Below are 20,896 nucleotides of genomic sequence, written 5' to 3' on the forward strand. Positions count from 1 at the left end.
AGTGGCAAAAATGTCAGCTGTTAAAATGGGAAACCAATCGTTTACAGAAGTTCAATACAAAAAAAAAATGTATTGTTTTCTTACGTATGTGTAATGTTCAGTGTCGAAATGTTAGCAATGTCTCAATATCTGTCTAATATATGTTATCATGCTTTTATCAAGTGTTCACGACATGGCTTAATTTAGATGAGTAAATTGGAATCACGCCCTCCATTTATTTACTCATGACTTGTTATTTAGTTAGCAGTTAATGTGTCAACTCAGTGTACATTGTATTAACAATATTTAAATAAACGCTGCCATTCAGTACATGGTAACTAATTTTTGGTTTTATGGGGTGAGGTTTTGATCAGGAAAGAATACAATGTCCATATTCACAAGAAAAACTCATTCAGAATGAGTTGAAAAAAATAACCAACCGAGAAATATAATTTACTGAATGAATTGTTATTGAAATGTTTGTAAATTAAAAACAGGGGTGTAGCTAAAAACTTGTAGGCGCGATGATTATAAATGAGTTTGGGGACTTTTATATGCATATTACACACACTTAATTATATTTGCAATGATAACAATATAATCAAGCCATACACCCTGCACATAGTTAAATTAAACACCGAACTTACTTTGGTTAAAATAACACTTTTTATAGTTGTTCAAAGTGTTTGAGTAGCTATTAGTATTTATTGCAATTTTTTAGTTATCTGATAATGACATTTTTCAAAAAAGGTGTAGGCCCATGCCTACAAGGCCTATATGTAGGTACGCCACTGAACAATACACTCGAAACAGAAAAAAACATGCACGGGAATCCGACCGTGATGACGAAATATTAAAGGTTTAGCTTATGCCTTCTGTAATTGAATTTCCTTTCGACACCACTAGTATTGATTGGAAATTACCCACAACACCCCATCTCTCCCTTTTATAGGGTTTCGGTTATTCTCTGTATTTCTCTATTAATACCTTGATTGATTGATTGATTACTTGATTGATTGATTGATTATTTGATTGATTATTTGATTGATTATTTGATTGATTGATTGATTGATTGATTGATTGATTGATTGATTGATTGTTTGATTGATTGATTGATTGATTGATTGATTGATACAGAATCCCGATTCGCATAAAATAAGTTATAAATAAGCTATGCCCACCTATCTTACCATTTTTTGAGATGTTAGTTGAAATAAAAAATTAAAAAATATCCATATATTCAAGTTATATGAACGTAAAAAGTGCATCATAAGGAAAATCGAATGCACGGAAATAGTCAGAAAATAATAAACACGGAAGCAAATATTATAGTTTTGTGGATTTGTTTATGTTACAATTATTTCTATATGAAATATGAAACAACATGTTGACTCAATACTTATGTGAAAAACTACTGAAACATGCTCAGAAGCTAAAAGTTTAAACAAAAACCCCGTTTAATGGCACTGGGTAAATGCCAAAGACAAGAAACACAAAAACAAAACAAATCACAAAAATAAAACATGGAAGAACAGCACAAAACTCCACAAACTACACAAAACATATCCACTATATGAAAAAAAGGTTTGTGTATCAAGAGGTGTTAGGTGCCGCCTTAGAATGATCAGTTAAAAGATAATTTACTGGTGGTTTAAACCAGAGGTCGTGCACAAACCTCACCATTATCCCAACGAACCTGAATAAAGAAAAAAACGTAAATATAATCAAAGAATGCATTAACCTGATTAATGGATCAGTCAATTGGATATACAAGACAGGTGTACATTCCACAAAGACTAGTACAAGAGAAAGAAAAAAATAGAAAAGCAACGCAGCAAGGAATTTCCAGTTGGGAATCCATGAAAGCTATAAATAGATAGGAGAGTTAAATTTTAAATAAGTCACTGTGCCATTCTGAACAGCAGCTTACATATTACAACTGCAAGAATACAGTTAAAATAGCCTGTATCGTGTTTACATGGCAAAGACCTTTTCCACAACTGTGGCATATATTTTTCCAGCCCAGGAAAGTGTTTTGCCTTCTTTCTGTTTGAAATCTATAAGACATATTCAATTGAATGTAAGAGTCACGAATGACAATCAGAACAGGTGAAATATACACAGACATTGTTAAACAGTTACCTTTAACAAATGCCACTTTGTTTTGGCGATTACATGACATATAGATTTAACAGTTTCAGCCCTACACTTAGCAAAGATTATCTTCAAGATGTTTAGCATTAAACAATCAGATACAGACTAGTGATTCAGCCGTAACAACTTGCATATAACATCCGTTATATACACATTAATTTCAACCTCCAGTAAACTCTTGTTCCGCTGACCTCTTCATTACGGTCAACTCGATTTTTTAACACCTGATATAGACTCATTAATTTCAACCTCCAGTAAACTCTTGTTTCGCTGTCCTCTCCATTACGGTCGCCTCGATTTTTTAACACCTCATATATTCTCATTTATTTCAACCTCCAGTAAACTCTTGTTTTGATGACCATTCTAAGTCAGTAACCCTGGCATTCATAACACCCGATATAGATACAGTTTGTACACGTTCGGACATCTGTTATCAATTCAATATCTACATTCATATATATCCATATTTAAACTACAACGTGTATTTATTGCATAACAAAACCACTTTAAAGCAATACTGTGTCGGGTTATATAACGAATCGCAACAATGTTCTAAATATATTTTAAGCAGTATTGTATTTTTAATGATTAACGACCATGACTTACATTGATATATGATGTGGAATTATCGTGAATTTGGCCACGGGTACATCAGTCACTCCTTATCAACGCACGTATCCTCTCCTTGGGATGATAATACGTCCGATACTCGCAAACTACCGTTACGTGGACCTTTCAGAGGGTTGGCTTCATTTTACCGTTGTCATTGGAAAGGCTCATGTGCATTTTCGCAAATTTCCAGCGTGGCCAAGTCGTCTTAAATTCTTCTAGGTCTTTGTTACAACGTACCGTACTATACATACTAGCGATATCGTCTTACAGCCTTCAGGCTCTTTGTAACATGATTGTATGGTCCTCTACGTCGTAGCGTCATCGACTTACAGTCTTCTGGCTCTTCGTAACAACACAGTCTAGTCCTGTACCTCGTATCGACATCCTCTTACAGGCTTCTGGCTCTTCGTAACAACACAGTTTAGTCCTGTACATTATAGCGACATCCTCTTACAGTCTTCTAGCTCTTCGTAACAACACAGTTTAGTCCTGTACATCATAGCAACATCCTCTTACAGTCTTCTAGCTCTTTTCAACAACATAGTATGGTCCTGTAAATCGTAGCGGCATCGTCTTACAGTAGTTTAGCTCATCGTAACAACATGGTATGGTCGTGTATATCATAGCGACATCATCTTACAGTCGTCTAGTTCCGGGGAGCTATGTATCAGACTTTAATTGAATAGCTGTTGTCTATGTTTTTATATGTGTTGTATTGTGGAAATGTGTGTCTCTTTAATTGGCTGTTTGGCTTTGTTAATTTTGTTTAAGCTTTAAAAGCGGTGTTTGCCTGAAGAGCTTACCCCTGTACCTTCTGTCCTATTAGCAACTGGTTTTGTATTTTACTGCCATTTTTTATGATTACTCCCTGTTAGGTTGGCCTCCTGATGCACGATCTTGTTTAGGTTTCATCGTTCTCAGAAGAGAAGAAAAACTACTGAAATAAGGCAAATGTTTTATAGCACTAGATAGTTTGCAACTCCATTACATTCCGCTGACCATTAGGCTTTCTTTTTAGCTCGTCTGCTGCTAGATGAGATAAATCGCCTGAATATTTAGATAACACCTTTTTATCAGTCAAGTAATCTGCATGCCATTTGTAACTTGGAATATTAAACTTACAATAACTGGTCGCTCGCTCGTTGATATAACGGCTCCTCTAGACAAACCAATGTAATGAAATATGAATTAACTATAAAAATGTTCTACCTAACATTCAGATAAAATGCAAGATAACTTACGACTTTTAATGCTACTCACTGTCATAACAATAACAAATAAAACAATCAAATGATTATGACAATTAAAAAAGTACCGCATAATCACACAATAGAATAAATACATTTGTTGACAACTGTCCTGGTTATAAACGCCGTTAGCAATGAGGTTAATTCACCAATAAACCTTTAAATTTCAACACGGCGTGGATTTTATTGCGCATGTTCAGAAACAACTTCCTGTCGCGTACATTTCCCTTTCACGATGAACCCAAATCCAATATTCAAATTCATATTCATGACCGATTAACAAGAAAGTGTTTTTCCACATGTGCATATGATTTAACAAATACATTTATTCACAGCTGTCATGCTTATTATAAGCAGTTAGAGTTGAGGTCAATTAAATAATAAAACTCCAAGTGACACCTCGGCCTCGATTTTATTGCGCATGTTCAGAAGCAACTTCCTGTCGCAATATTTTCTTTCCTTGATGAACCCAAATCGATATTTAAATGTACAGATTAACAAGAAAGTGGTTTGTTTTTTCCACATGATCACATAAATAAGCAAATCCATTTATTCACAAATTCTTTCTTATTCTATGCAGTTGGAGAAAATCTCAATTCAGCAATCACACTGCGAATGTCCCTGCGGCGTCTGTTTTACTGCGCATGTTCAGAAACAACTTCCTGTCGCGTACATTTCCCATTCACGATGGACCTAAGCCGAATATTCAAATGCATATTTATAATATATTTACAAGATAGTGATGCTACCACATGAACACATGGCAAATCAATTTAATCACAATGCCCTGCTTATTCTATGCAGTTAGATAGAATGTCAATTTAGCAATCAAACTGCGAACGTCCCAGCGGCGTCTATTTTATTGCGCATGTTCAGTCGCATCTTCCTGGCGCGTCTATCGTTCTTCCATGACGACCCCATCAGACTCAACGCCTTCTCCTATAAGAATATGCAAATCTATGCAAATAAGCTCAAACTAAGATCTACTTAAACCCAACGCTTTTTCATGTTAGGTAAGGCACACGTAAGATAGAATAAACTGTTAATGTTACATTAACATCATCGTCGGCAACCAGGGTACATGCTTCCGCTACACTCCATTCATATACCGTGAGGAAATTGACTGACAAGATCTCGTTTTAATGAATGTGAATTAGGCAGGGGAGACAACTTTTCTTCCAGTGAAATCGAATAATACAATTAAATGCCCTTCAATAATTCTGTATTGTCAGTTATAGTGATCTGACGGATCGAGTCGTTCGGGTTAGCAATTGAAGGTTTATTTGGCATATTACAGACGGAACATCTCTAGTATTAAAGTGTGTTTCATAAAGTTATATATATATACATAGAGAACAAACCTGATAAGCCTTCTCTATTATGTCGACTGCATAGAGTCTTTTCGCACGCTGGAAATAGACAAAATAATAGGATAAGATAAGATATTTTAAAACAATAGCTACTATGGTATATGGAAAAGCCTATAAAATAAAAAAGAAAGGAAACAGCGTCCGATGATCTAGTTTAATACTGCTAAAAATGGTAAGAGATAAGCTAAGAACTTTTTCGAGGATCAAGTAAAAACAATAATGCCTTAGACTGAAACGTTTGGGACGATTGGTTCAGTCTGTTAGATGTAGGTATGCCAGTAATCCGCATTGAAGGCTAGGGCAAGCTATCATTATGATATACTTTTAAGAATGTATCTTGAATAATAGTGCTGTTTATTAATACGGGGTATACTATCTTGTTCATGCATAAATGTCTGAACAGAGCTTCTAGTTTTTTTTAATAGTTTAATTGTTAAAGATGCACTTTTACTCCCAAATAATATTTACCACAATTTATACAATTGCTTTTATATACCCAAAAGAATAAATGTCGAAAAAAAAGGATTCTTATGAAGGATACCGAGTTTAATTTGAAAGGAAGGTGCAGAAAACACGGTAGTTCTACCTTATGAGACAGTAGTAGATAACAAAAAATCCTTAAGCATTCACCAATCATTGTTTTGCGTTTTCAGCTATTAAATACACGTGTATAATCCTGTTATCAGTAATTTATAGCTTTCGTAAAAACAGTATTTAGTAAGTAGTTAAAGGTTTACCACTTAAAATGAATATTTGTTATACATGAGTATGTATTGATTTTGAATAAGAGTTTCACTTTAATGAAACTATCCTATTAATTAGACCGACTGAAAAGTTTATGTCTTACAGTTGTTTATGTTGTTTTTATAGATTTTCTTTATACAATGCTGCAAAATTACCTTGGAATGTCTTTGGATTGTTCATGATTATTTCCGATTGATTTTCATAGTTGCTAATAAATCAGCACATGTCCAATCTGCTAAATTAGCTAGTATCATATTGTTTTTATCTGAAACTTCGCTAGCTGTTTACGATTAAATCCAGCACATGTTGTTCATTCTCGTACACCAGAGCGATGGTACTATCCGCACAACACTATTTTCATAGATATATTATTGTCGAACCTCTGATGAATTAGAATGTTGTAATAGGTAAATAGTGTTTATGTCCTTTAATTGAAATTTATTGTTTTCTATTTCCCGTAGCATATGTTGCTAAGGGTAACGAATTCTAATCACAAAGTATTTTTCTGTGTTAGTGACGTCATTGTTGAGTGTTTGTTTTCGTAGCGAAATGGTAAGAGCTCCTTGCTAGCATGTACAAAATGTTCAATGTCATTAGCATTACATCGAACCCAAACTTACACCCAGTTTTACATAAAGAAATTCCATTGAACAACAAATACGGATAAATAAATTGTCTCTTAATTTTGGTGCCTTTTCCCTTGGAAACTAATTTCTTTGGTATTAGTTTTTTGAAGAAATTAAGAGGCTTTTTGTGAAATTTTCTTTTGCACATGTCATTGTTCTTTCTCGGTTCTTGGTGATCAATTGTAAAGTCGGCTTGTTCCAAGTAATCCTTCAAAGCAGAGATGGCACAGCCGGGCGTCCATATTAAAATGAAATCAAAGCTGTTAAAGTGTTCAGGAATGGCATGCCGAAGAGCATTGTAAACAACTGTAGAACAATTCATGTTCAGTAAGTTATAGGTCTTGTTTTCCTTTCGAAATTTCTTCCACCATACCGCAATTTTAAGCACAACGTGATATGGAAGTGGCCTTTTCACTTCTTCGGGTATGACGCCATTTTCATCTTCTATGTCCTCTTCGACTGATTTATTTAGTTTCACGGGCCATGAAAGCCAGGTTAACTTCCCGTGTTTTCTTTCGGGCCACCAACTGATGTATTCCTCTGTCGGCAACCATAACGACACGTGACCAAGACGTTTAACGGCAGCAGCTTTCCAAATGTAGAATGTACACTCAACTGTACGTGTTGATTCCATTTTAACGTAATCCTAAACTGACTGTTATTTCAAGTGTGTTGATAAACTTCTATTCTTTATTTATTTGTTTCACTAATTAATTACATGTGAAATCATTGTCTATCACTTTATTAATAACTATTTCAATAAATTTGATTTCATTGCTAACAGACCTATGAATCGCTGATAATCTGTATTGTGCTTAAATAGATGTTTAGATATGTGGGAAACCCTTGCATGTGTCATGACATAATTGTCGTAAACGTTAGCTGATGAAATGACAAACAAATCCTTTAAAGATGCACTCTTACTTCCAAATAAGATTTACCACAATTAATAGTATTGTTGTTTTAATATTCTAAAAATGATGAATTGATGTCGAAAACAATGTTCTTGTGAATGATATCGAGTTTAGTTTAAAAGAAATGAGATAAAACACGGTATTCCTACCTTATTGGACTAAAGTAAACCGCAGTAAATCTTTTAGCATTCACCAAACATTTAATATGTTTGCGCTTTCTGCTTTAAATACACGACTGCTATCTTGTTGTTAGTAAATAATATTTCCCATAAAGTAATATTTAGTAAGTAGTTGAAGGTTTATCAGTCAAAATTGATGTATCTTATGCATGTGTATTCATTGATTTTGAATAAAAGTGTCACTTTAAAGAATTTAACTTTTCTATCAAGTGTTTTAAATTGACATGTATTAATTTAGATGAGTAAAATTGGAATCCATTTACTCATGACTTGTTTTTTTCTATAAATAACTTATGTGTCAACTTAGTGTACATTTTATTTACTCTATTTAAATAAACGCCGCCATTCAGTACATGGTAACTAATGTTTGGTTTTAGGTGTAAAGTTTTTTATCAGGAGAGAATACAATGTTCATATTCACAAGAAAACTTGTTCAGAATGAGTTGAAAAAAAATAACAATCGGGAAAAATAAGTTCATGAATGAATTGTTATTTAAATGTTTGCATGTTAACAACAGGGGTGTAGCTAAAAACTTGTAAGCCATATACCCTGCACATAGTTAAAATAAACACCGAACTTACTTTGGTTAAAATAAAAATAAAATTAAGTGTTTGTGTAGCTATTAGTTTTTATAGCATTTTTTTGTTATCTGAAATTGTCAATTTTCAAAAAAACAGTTGTAGGCCCAGGCTTACAAGGCCTATATGTAGCTACGCCATTGAGTTACAATACACTCGAAACAGAAAAAAAACATGCACGGGAATCTGACCGTGATTTAAGGGTGCATGGTGAACAAATATTATTTTGGTAGTATTTGAAACAGAGGGAGAAGAAATAAAACCTTTACCTCACTAAATTAACAAAAATGTTTGCTTGGCCTTCAAAGATTGTGTCATTTACGTCCGATTTCAGTCGTAATAAAGTGTACATATCGAGGGGTGAAAGCGAAAAGGTTCTATCTTCTTCTTTATTTAATGCCACTTAGACCCTTTTCGCATTCACTCTCGATATACAAACTGTGATAACATGATTTATGGTGAACTCCAGTGAGTCATTTATTTCGCAATGAGCGGATTGTTTACAGCGAATTCCTTAAACTCATGTATCGCCATACATCCAAGGTGTTTTATCGATAAAAAAGCCGAGGAATTTCCCAGCTGGGAATCCATGTCAATCTATAAATACTTATAGATTGAAGAATCGAATTATGAACAGGTTTACATTAAAAGAAAGAGCAAATGATTTAACTATAAACGATTGTTGATTCTGTTGAATAGGTTTTTTAATAAGATTAATGCAAAATAACAATTTAATTCTAAAGAAACTATAGATATACCGTGACATACAGGTCGCATAGCATGAGTCTGGGTCTTAGGTTCTTATGATGGTATTATATTGTAGTGTTTATTAATGCACCAGTCAATTGTAACCACGGCCCCACTGGTCCGTGGTATACCGGGGATAGCCGGGAAAATGGGCCGTGTTTTTACCTTCCACGTGGCCCGAAGTGCCGGATGAATGCGTTGGTTTTGTCTTCGGGCCAAAAACAGCGCGGAATTGGCCTTACCTATGGTCACTGGGGTGCGGGGGCATTTGGCAGGGATTTTACCAGCAGTTCGTATCCGCAGGGCGGAAATTTTACTCGGGCTTGGCTGGACCGAAAGTCAAAGTCCTTGCTATTCCCCGGACGTGAGGGGGCCGTGGTTACAATTGATTGAAGCATAACATTTACAAAATAATCTTTTGAAATTTTCAAGCACTACCGAATCAAGCTAGTAGCCAACATATATAACAAACATGAATTTTAAATGATACACCTTTAACTACTACCCAAATAGTGCATTTATGGAAAATATTAATTACTTATAACACGATTGTAACTGTGAATTTAAGAGCTAAAATCGCAAAAATAATAAATGATTTGTGGGTGCTAAAAGATTTACTGTGATGTATCGTCTAATAAGGTAAAACTACTGTGATTTGGGCACCTTTCTTTCAAATGAAACTATGTATCTTTCATAAGAACCAATGTTTTTGGACATTTATTTATCCTTTTTGGTATGTTTAAACAATGCATTGTGGTAAATCTTATTTGGGAGTAGGAGTGCATATTTAAGCAATCTATGACTGAATCTCCCCTCGCCACCTCAACTACCCTAACCTATCCCTAATATGGGGTATCGGTTCTACTTGTATTGCTCTCCCTGGTTTCTTTCATCATTCATTGGATCTCATTTTGTTGTTGTTTTTGTTGTTGTTGTTGTTGTTGATGCGTTTGTTGCGTTTGTTGTTGTTGATGCGTTTGTTGTTGTTGATTACGCGTTCAAGTGTAAGATCGTTATAAATTTCACCGAGTGGGCACCACAATTTACATTTCACGAGTGGCGTAGCCATGAGTAAAATATTAACTTTTGGTGTTCACGAGGTATTCGAGCTTGAATGAATAATCCTTGAAATATCTTAAGAAATTCAGCTGTTATTACAACCTCGCTAAAAAAATAGTACAAACTAACCCTGGCAATAATGATGATCCAAATAATAAGCTGGAACAGTACGAACACTGCAGTAAGGGTGTAGAATGCATAGCTGTCAATTTCAGCGATATTGTCCCTTTCCTGGAGTTGGGAGAGAATACCGTGCCAGACGCAGACGAGCCAGTTGAAGGACATGTTACCGATGATAAAACGATCCTGAAAAGATTAGGTGGATAGATTTAGTTAACGTATAGCTGTCAATGTCAGTGATATTGTCCCTATCCTGGAGTTGGAAGAGAATCCCGTGCCAGACGCAGATTAGCCTGTTGAAGGACATGTTCCGGATGATAAAACGATCCAAAAAATATTAGGTGGATAGATTTAGTTAGCTGTCAATGTCAGCGATATTGTCTATATCTTGTAGTTTGCAGATATTCCCTTGCCACACGCAGACTAACGAGTTGAAGGAAATTTCCCCGATAATAAACCGATCCTGAAATGATTGGGAGGAGGATGGTTTAAGCGAGCGTATAGCTGACAATGTCAACGATGTTGTCTATATCTTGTAGTTTGCAGATATTCTCGTGCTAGACGCAAACTAACCAGTTGAAAAAAATGTTCACGATGATAAACCGATCATGCAATGATACGGAGAAGAGAAGATGTAGTTAACGTATAGCTGTCAATGTCGACGATGTTGTTTAAATTTTGTAGTTGGCAGATATCCTCGTGCCAGACGCAGACTTCGCAATTGAAGGACATGTTACCGATGATAAAACGATCCTGAAATGATTAGGAGGATAGACTTAGTTAACGTATAGCTGTCAATGTCAGCGATGTTGTCTATATCTTGGAGTTTGCAGATAGTCCCGTGCAACACGCAAACTTACCTGTTGAAGGAAATGTTCACGATGATAAACCGATCCTATAATGATAACAATGAGGATGGATTAAGCGAACGTATAGCTGACAATGTCAAAGATGTTGTTTACATTATGTAGTTGGCAGATATTCTCGTGCCAGATCCATATTTCGCAGTTGAAGGACATGTTACCGATGATAAAACGATCCTGAAAAGATTAGGAGGATAGACTTAGTTAACGTTTAGCTGTCAATGTCAAAGATGTTGTCTATATCTTGGAGTTTGCAGATATTCCCGTGCAACACGCAAACTAACCAGTTGAAGGAAATGTTCACGATGATAAACCGATCCTGAAATGATAACAAGGAGGATGGATTAAGCGAACGTATAGCTGACACTGTAAAAGATGTTGTTTACATTTTGTAGTTGGCAGATATCATCGTGCCAGATGCAAACTTCGCAGTTGAAGGATATGTTACCGATGAAAAACCGATCCTGAAATTATAAGGAGAATAGATGAAGTCAGCGTATAATTGTCAATGTCGGCGATGTTGTCTATATCTTGTAGTTTGCAGACAGTCATGTTCCAGACGCAAACAAACCAGTTGAAGGAAATGTTTACGATTCTAACCCGATCCTGAAATGATGACAAGGTGGATGGATCTTGTTGTTAGCGAGTAGCTGTCAATGTCAGCGATAATTTTCCTGTTGTTATAGCTAGGTCACTTAAACGGAATGAGAAAATTATCTTGAAATAATGCATTGAAATTATTAGCTAATTAACGACTGAAGGTAACAACTACTCATCTATAAAAGGCTTAGCACAGTACTAACTGCACCACGATATCTGAAAATGCGTATTAACTCTGAGGACTTCCTCCACTTACACTCAAACCAAAAAAGAAGAAACACAACAACGAAAAATAGAGAGAAATGTTGTAAAGGGTTTCTTGGTATCTTTAACATGTTTTAAACGGTAGATAACAGAGGAAAGCTTAAGCAGGTCGGAATGGCGGGGCAGCATCTACATACTGGAAGTGCGTGTGGGAGGGTGTATTGTGAAGTAATCTATTCGACTGAAGCATTACAAGATTGGAAAGTTATAATACATTTGTCAAAGTCGAATACTTCAATTAGACAATTATTTGGTATAAACAGTCATACCCGGCCGTTGAAGGGTTCTTAATTGACACCTCCATTATCCGGCCATTTAAAATTCCTCCAGTATGATAATACAATATTAAGTACATATATTAAGCGGACACCTGTCTTGCGCGGCCGCGGGTACTTATTGTTAACCTCATGAAGTCATACAAACATCCTTAAACGACCACTGGTCACACTATTATGGTTGGTAATATTTAGGTAGAGATAAGGGGTGAATAAACAAGCGTTACCAGATCGGTAAGGTAAGGTATCTTTGGCGAACTGGAAGTGAAGTCATGCCATTTCAAATCCATATATAAAGTAAATATAATAACCGGACACTTAAACGCTATCCCCTTAATGCCATACAAACACCCTTAAACGACCACTTATCACACTAGTATCGTTGGTATATTATGTATGTTGAGAGTAGGAACGACGTAACAAGCATTAGCAGATGGGTAAGGTAGGGATTTTTTTTTTTGGCAAACTGGAGAGGTTTCAGCCCATTTCAAATCCTCCAGTACGAATTGTCTATATAAAGTACATATAATAAGTGGACACCTCACCTTATCATGTCCATGAAGCCAAACAGACACCCTTAAACGATCTCTTTCCACATTAGTATCGCTGGTATGTTATATAGGTTCAGAGTTTTACCACTAAACAAGCATTACCAGATGGGTAAGGTAAGGTATTTTTGGCAAACTCGAGGTTGAGACCATCTTGAACGTCACTCCCGTCAGGGTAATGATGAAGCCGAGTTGAAGTCGATTCTCAATCTTTACGGTGTTCACTCCGAACGTTGTTAAACTCAAGGATGAAATCATCGTCTGTAAATAATCATGAAAGGGTCATTTGAATTATCAATTTAATTGTTTTGGCCTGGGACCGTGTTTAATATCCATTTTTGATTTTATGTAAATTTAAGAGCAGAAATTGAGTGTTTTGATTGGACTAGATAATATTTGACAAATACACTGAATAGAGTCTCTGAGGCATGTCAAAGAATAATGGATAACAGCCATATTGAATATGAGACTCAGATGTGTATACCTGTGATTAAAACTCATTTTGACCCAGTATGAAGTCATCGTGTGTGAAATATAGAGATTATTAGGAATATTAATAACAGAGTTATTGCATCAAATTAGTTTGCAAGATGCTGCTTTTAAACAGGAAAAGCTCCACTAGTATTTAGGTTCAAAACGTAACATGAAAGACCGTGGCACCTATTATGATCATGATGGCTTTAAACAACAAAACGTCTTTTCTTGATTGTGTCCAAACGTAACATGACACAATGTGGGACCTTTTATGACCATGCTGCCTTTATACACCAAAACGTCTGCTTTCTAGGGTCCAAAACGTTACATGGCGCACTTTGGCACCTATTATAACCATGATGCCTTTAAACACCAAAACATTTTTGTGCATTTTTCTACTAACCATGATCATAATTATGTTGTACAAGAAGAAGCCAGCTCGTCTTGTAGCTACGCATTTCACCAACAGAGCTGGGTTTTTAAACTGGGTATCACTGATCTCCTTGTTGAATACTCTGCAAGATATGTAAGTTATATTTTTGTTATAATTATACAAAATGACTATTCAAGTATTTAAACAAATAAATTTTATATCTTAAAGTTTTAGCAATTCGCCTTCATCCGTAGATAAATAAACATAAAAATTATCATATTTTAATACTAAAAAAGTTTGAATATTTGATAATAATTCACTGCGGATGTTTGCTTGCATTTTCTTGGTACGGTTTAGATAAATATCAGTTGGGGTTTGATTTTTAAACGTTTTAAAAGCGCATTCTATCATAAAATATGTTGATTAACTGCTTTGGTCAAGGCTATCTTCTACAGCCATAAATGTGTTTGAGAAAAATATTTTTTTTACAATCGTTTGTTTTTCTGCACAAGAACAATTCCACTTTGAATTATTGACGAACGTGTAAAAACATACAATATTTTAAATCAACCTTTTAATTTTTTGTGGTAAATTGAGCTGAGATTGAGATTGAGATTTCACTTAAGTAATTTTGTTTTCATTTTCATCATCACAATCATGCGGGCATTTCCCCCAACAGAGCTGGGGTTATGAACTGGGTATCACTAATCTCCTTGTTGAATACTCTGCAAGAACATATCGGTGGTGGTGGTGTTAGTAGTTTATACTCCGGGTCCCGGCGTGGGCACTTTGAAGGGTCCAAGAGTGACAATTCAACCACTGCGCACCTATCCTGGGCAGACTATCAGGCGGTTAACCAGTACTAGGTGCCTTCACCTCTGCAAGGAACTGACAACCTATGTACATGCCAGGGGCAGTGGTACAGTGCGAATAGTCGTAGAAAGGATTTTATAACTAATCACAACAGAAGTAACCTGGTCCACCCGGGAATCGAACCCGGGTTGTCCGATTCACAGTCCAACGCTCTACCGATTTAGCTAACCGGGCGGACAAAATATCGGTTATATTTTTGTTATAATTTATACCCTTTTTTATCTTACAAACAGGTTATGTTGTTGCTGTTGTTTTTTTAACTTTTTTTATTATATCTTAACATTTTAGCGTTTCACCTTTATCAGTAGATAAAACAACTTTACAAAAATATCATATTTTATAAATAAAATAGTTTAAATATTTGATTATTATGCGCTGCGGATAATAACTTCAATTATCTTGGTTCCGGTTTAAATAAATATAAGTTGGGTTTTGATTAGTTGTTCTATCTTCCGGTATTTAAGTTGGTAAGGTTTGTATTCCTGGTTGCATGACATGAGTAGTAACTTCGCAAGCACTCACACCTGTTCCAAATTATATATCCCCATATACTTACAGCCTAAAATAATCAAAGCACTGATAGTGCTGAACGGCTGGTGCGATGATTCCTTCTATGTGTCTATGTGATAATCAAAAATATCATTTAAATGGTTCCCTGGTATTCGCTCGCTCTCTCATTTGCACAACCTTATAGATAATCCCCCAGCTAACCAATATCACTCGCTTTTTCAGTTCGGTTCATTATATTATTGCAGCATGTGAACTCTGAACAGGACATCAAGACGGTTCCCTCTACATCTGCTAATCACTATATTTTGATGCATGTGTTGCGCTGTTTTGTACTGTGTGTGCCTCTCGTAAAGTGCATGTTGTGCAATGATCTTGTAAATTAAAGCGGGTTTATCGTTTTGGCTTTTGTGCTTGTTCCTGGGAATAATATCGCGTAAAATACTTCAGTCAAATCTCAATCTCAGTCTCAACTCCTTTTGTTATATAACATCAAAAGTTGTTGTGTTTTTTTTAAAAACCATATATGTTTTTACAAGTATAAAAAGCGCATTCTATCATAGAATATGTTTATTAATGGCTTTGGTCAAGGTTCCAACAAAAAGATCTTCTACAGCCATAAATGTGTTGGAGTAAAAAAAAAAAATTTACAATTTTTTTGTTTTCTGCGCTAGAATAAGTCTTCTTTGAACTATTGACGAACGTATAAAAATATACAATATTTTGAATCAATCTTTATTTCATGTGGTAAATTGAGTTAAGATTTAAATTGAGATTTGACTTGAGTAATTTTGTGACATTGGGGCCAGTATTATTCATTGAATTGTCACATTGATGTAAACACCTACCTCGGCTCTGTGTACACAAGGTCACGTATGTGCCATTCAGTTTCGTCCACAAAACACATGACGTTAACAGCGGATATTTCTTCCTCGTCTTCCACGATCTCGATAAGGTCGTCCTCATGCTCCGAAGAAACAACGACGGACAGGTCCTAAAACAATAGTATAATCGTTACAAACAAGGAGCGACATATCCTACAGCAAAAATGGTTGCCTCACAAACAAAAGAACAAAAGACGGATGGATCCCAAAACAATAGTCTTTGCTTCACAATTAACGACAGAAATGTCCTTCATCAATAAATAGTTTATGCCATGTTTATACATGGTGGTTCAACATGATAAAGTTCAACGTCACGGCTGCAAATCGTGCTCAATGTCGAAAGTTGTTTTTATTGTATTCATCCTTGAGATATGTCATGTTTCATTTTCTGATGCATGTCATGTTTTGTCAAGAAACTGTTATCAACAAGTGTACGACAATAAACAATTATGTATCTTTGCATGTCGAAAAACTAATTATGAGTCGCATTTCCGGGGGAGATTGATTGCCACTTTTGTGAGTATAATCTTGTTCCGGATGTGTTTTATCTAATGCTGTATTCGAAATACGTTTCTTATCTTTAAATACACCATAAAACTGTTTCATTTTTGCCACTCTTAAACATAATTTCTGAGAATTCCATGTGCACGTTGTCTGCATCCGCTTACCGCGTACGTTTAAATGATCAAGTTAAACGTCGTTGGGATTGCGCAACTGATCCAGGTCCGATCCGTATGCGCTAAAATCGAGAATTTCGTCGGACGCATAAGTGATCAGAGAATGGTTTGAAAAAAAAAACGGAAGAATTCATGCCATTATGAACGAAAATACTGTCACGAAGAACGAAAATTCAATCGTGTTTAATTAATCATTTGTGAAAATGAAACATATGTTTCCGGAAAAGATCTATACAGAGAGGCGGGAGTTACACATTGAAATGGGAGCGATAGAGAGAGAGAGAGAGAGAGAGAGAGAGAGAGAGAGAGAGAGAGAGAGAGAGAGATTTAAATGTGAAATATGAAAAGGTGGAGAGAGGTAGGTGAGGTCAGAAAAAGAAAAGACCATGGGGGGGGGACGATGGAAAGAGAGTGGGAAAGAGGGAAGGAATTTGTGGCCATGCAGCTTTTACTTTAATATTTTTTATAAAGTCATATAGTTGTTGAAATGTACAGATTTTTTTTAGACAAATAAGTTTTACATAATACATAAAAAGGAATCAACCTATATTGTGACCCTCAAATGACAGAAAATATAGTTTTTACAGCAATTTTGTTTAAGCGTTAATCGGAAATTGCGCAATATCGCAAGACCAATAAATACTGCTTGAAATATTAGTGGCGATATAGCGTAATAAAATACACATGCATTATCTCTACACAAACCTCTTTCAAGTGGTACTGAAAACTATGGAGTCACGAGGCCACCACAATTTAAGCGTAATGGAAACATTAAATACGAAGTTTATTAAATCCAAAATCAATTTATCTGTAATCAAACAATTATTTGGTCGATTTCAATAACTAATACAATCGGTTTTGAAACAAATAAAGTGATCTATTTAAGTTTTTATCTACAATTGCCCAATCGTCGTGAATTAGATAACATTCCAGACTTTTCAGTTGGCGAGACAAGAAATACGATAAACATTTACATGTAGCCAATAACGCTGTAAGTAGTTCGCGTAACAGATTTCAATATAACAAATGAACCTGATGACTCTTTGGAATCATAATTGTCTTGTTAATAATACCCTTGGCTGGTTGTGACTTTGAACTTTGTATTAAAAAAACACGTTTAAACACTTCAATTAATTAATATTATTATATCAGAGGCACAAATCAGAGGATGTTTTCGATCGAAAACGGCCGAACGAGGTGTTGGCACAGATTAAAGTGTGAAATTACATATAGGCTAGAAAAAGAAAGAAATAAAGATCCGACCTCCCTACCACCATTTTGAAAGTAAAATCGAAAACAAACAATGTATATTGTTGGCCTTACTTGTACATCAAATGGGAATTCATGCAACTCCAGATTCTCTGAGAAGACGCCTTTGAGCCGCCTCTTTTCCACAATATAGGCCTCACCAACGGTGTTTTGGCTCACGGACGCCCATACTCTGCAGTCAACTGACGGGGCGCTGTTGGTAATGATAATTTTGGGATTCCAGTACTTGCTTGTGTCGATGCGTTTGGTTTCCTGGAAACAGATTAGTTAGACGGGTTACCGTGTAAGAGATAGGTCATTTAGGCTTGTAGACTGGTTACCCTGTAAAATTAGATAGATCCCCCTGCCTTAAAACAAAAATTAGTATTTTTTTACTGTTTATACTTGACATTTTCAGTCAGTAACCCTGTATTGTTTTTAGGTTGTTAATACTTGTAGACTGGTACCCTGTATGAGATGAATTATTTAGTTATGTAGACTGGTTACCTTATAATTGTAGATTGTATAGAATTCTAGAGTGGTTACCCTGTAAGAAATATATTGTTAAGAATTGTAGAATGGTTGCCCTGCAACAGGTATATGTTTTAGATTTTTGGACTTGTTACCCTGTAAGACATATATAATGTTTATATTTGAAGACTGGTTACCCTGTAAAAAATGTATACTAGTTATCCTATAAGAAATACATTGTTTATACATGTTGTCCGGAAGCATTTGCTGCTCTAATATGTATTGTTTTTGTTGAGGTCAAGGTGTTGCATTTTGCATTTGACAACTTATTATTTGTTTATCCTTGAATCTGATGCTTTAAATTTTGCTTGGGCGACTACAAAAGTTTTGCTTGATAGGCACCCTTATTTCAGATTAAACGGCGCTGTTAGTTATTAAGGATCCAACTATGTTTCCTAAAACCGTGACCGACAATTGTGTAATGTTTGTAAAAGTGCAAGTTTTGTGTTGTTTGTACAACTGGGACCTAATTACTAGCTCGAAAAAGAGAAGCGATTGTTGATAAGAAGTTCCCTCATTAAAAAACTACACTATCGAACAACCCAAACAGGTCAAACGAAATAAATTTTAAGGTTGCCTCCCCCCCCCCCCAGCCCTCTTTGCTTTTGTCGGTATCCTTGTTCTCGTTTTCTTTAGTTTTGAATTAAGATTGACTGACAGAGAAATTATTATTGAGTATCTTTGACCTACCAGTGGCTGTTAAGCGATGGTGTCCGTTTATGAATGGTTATCTATGACCTACCTGTGCACTGTCGAGCGATGGTTCCCGCCATCTTGTTTGTACGAATATATCCGCGTGGAAAACTTCCTTCAGCGTGTCAATGTCCGTAACCTTTAGGAAATTGACTTTGACGAAAACTTTCCGCTGAAAATATAAATTCACTAAGATGAATATTGCATTTTATTATATACCCATCATAAATCCACACGCAATACATATAGCATAATAGTCCAGTGCAATACGGCCGTATTCAACTCTTGTGACGTCACGTCATAACATGATTCGTTGCGCGATGTTAAAATGACGTCATAAAACAAAATAGTGCGTCGTTAAAATGACACTTATTATTGCTAATGTCCTTGACCATGAAGAATTTTTCTGAAAAAACTCCACTGAAAGTAGTAATAAAAGGTTACCCAAAATTGCATGCATGGTCATTTTCAAAAGGACCTAATTACTTATTTAATTTTCTCCACCATGAAAATGGTATTTGATCTAAGAATTATATAAACGAGCATCAGAGTCTGAAGCGAGTGTCTGGGTACAGTTGGCTGAAATAATGTCCAATTTGCCAAAACAAGTATTCGAGTTACGAATGGCAAAAAAAAGCATTCGAGTAAGGTATTGCTGAAGCAAGCGTTCGGATAATGGATAACTAATTGAGATTTTTTAAGTAAGAAGAGTTAGATACGAATTTCTCAAACAATGCCCGAGTTACAAATTGTCAAAACAAGTATTAGAGTTCAAAATAGCTAGTACGAATGTCAACTAGGAACAGCTTATACAATTATCCGAACTAGGAACAGCTTAAACAAGTATCCGAACTAGGAACAGCTTAAACAAGTATCCGAACTAGGAACAGCTTAAACAAGTATCCGAACTAGGAACAGCTTAAACAAGTATCCGAACTAGGAACAGCTTAAACAAGTATCCGAACTAGGAACAGCTTAAACAAGTATCCGAACTAAGAACAGCTAAGACAAGTATCCGAACTTCGAACAGCTTAAACAAGTGTCCGAACTAAGAACAGCTAAGAAATGTATCCAAACTTGGAACAGCTTAAACAAGTATCCGAACTAGGAACAGCTTAAACAAGTATCCGAGCTAGGAACAGCTTAAACAAGTATCCGAACTAGGAACAGCTTCAAACAGTATCCGAAGTAGGAACACCTTAAACCAATATCCGACCTAGGAACATCTTAAACAAGTATCCAAGCTAGGAACAGCTTAAACAAGTATCCAAGCTAGGAACAGCTTAATCAAGAATCAAGTATGCGTGCTAGAAACAGCTTAAACGAGTATCTGAGCTAGGAACAGCTTAAATAAGTGTCCGAGCAAGGAACAGCTTCAAGTATCCGAGCTAAGAAGAGCATAAACCAGTATCCAACCAAGGAACAGATTCAACAAGTATCCGAGCTGGGAACAATTTAAACAATTATCCGAACTAGGAACAGCTTAAACAAGTATCCGAATTAGAAACAGCTTACACAAGTGTCCGAACTAAGAACAGCTAAGACAAGTATCCGAGCTTGGAACAGCTTAAACAAGTATCCGAACTAGGAACAGCTTAAACAAGTGTCCGAACTAGGAACAGCTTAAACAAGTGTCCGAACTAGGAACAACTTAAACAAGCATCCGAACTGGGAACAGCTTAAACAAGTATCCGAACTAGGAACAGCTTATACAAGTATCCGACCTAGGAACAGCTTAAACATGTATCCGAACTAG

At 35.7% G+C, this 20,896-nt stretch overlaps 1 protein-coding gene across 3 annotated transcripts in view; it reads right to left on the reverse strand.

Moving 5' to 3' along the window:
* Positions 1 to 3,978: 3,978 nt before the first annotated feature.
* The window catches only part of LOC128222184 (uncharacterized), a 34,029-nt gene continuing 17,111 nt past the window's right edge, over positions 3,979 to 20,896 (reverse strand). For all 3 annotated transcript variants that reach the window (XM_052931071.1, XM_052931070.1, XM_052931072.1), the window contains exons 2-9: positions 19,190 to 19,312; positions 17,992 to 18,189; positions 15,956 to 16,101; positions 13,758 to 13,869; positions 12,986 to 13,141; positions 10,340 to 10,516; positions 5,354 to 5,401; positions 3,979 to 4,931 (exon numbers count right to left, since the gene is read on the reverse strand). In XM_052931071.1, the coding sequence (XP_052787031.1) occupies positions 4,821 to 4,931; positions 5,354 to 5,401; positions 10,340 to 10,516; positions 12,986 to 13,141; positions 13,758 to 13,869; positions 15,956 to 16,101; positions 17,992 to 18,189; positions 19,190 to 19,312 (1,071 nt within the window). In that variant the 3' untranslated portion in view covers positions 3,979 to 4,820. The remainder of the gene's footprint in view (positions 4,932 to 5,353; positions 5,402 to 10,339; positions 10,517 to 12,985; positions 13,142 to 13,757; positions 13,870 to 15,955; positions 16,102 to 17,991; positions 18,190 to 19,189; positions 19,313 to 20,896) is intronic.

This window comes from Mya arenaria, chromosome 16, assembly GCF_026914265.1.
Source record: "Mya arenaria isolate MELC-2E11 chromosome 16, ASM2691426v1".
Classification (NCBI taxonomy): Eukaryota; Metazoa; Mollusca; class Bivalvia; order Myida; family Myidae; genus Mya; species Mya arenaria.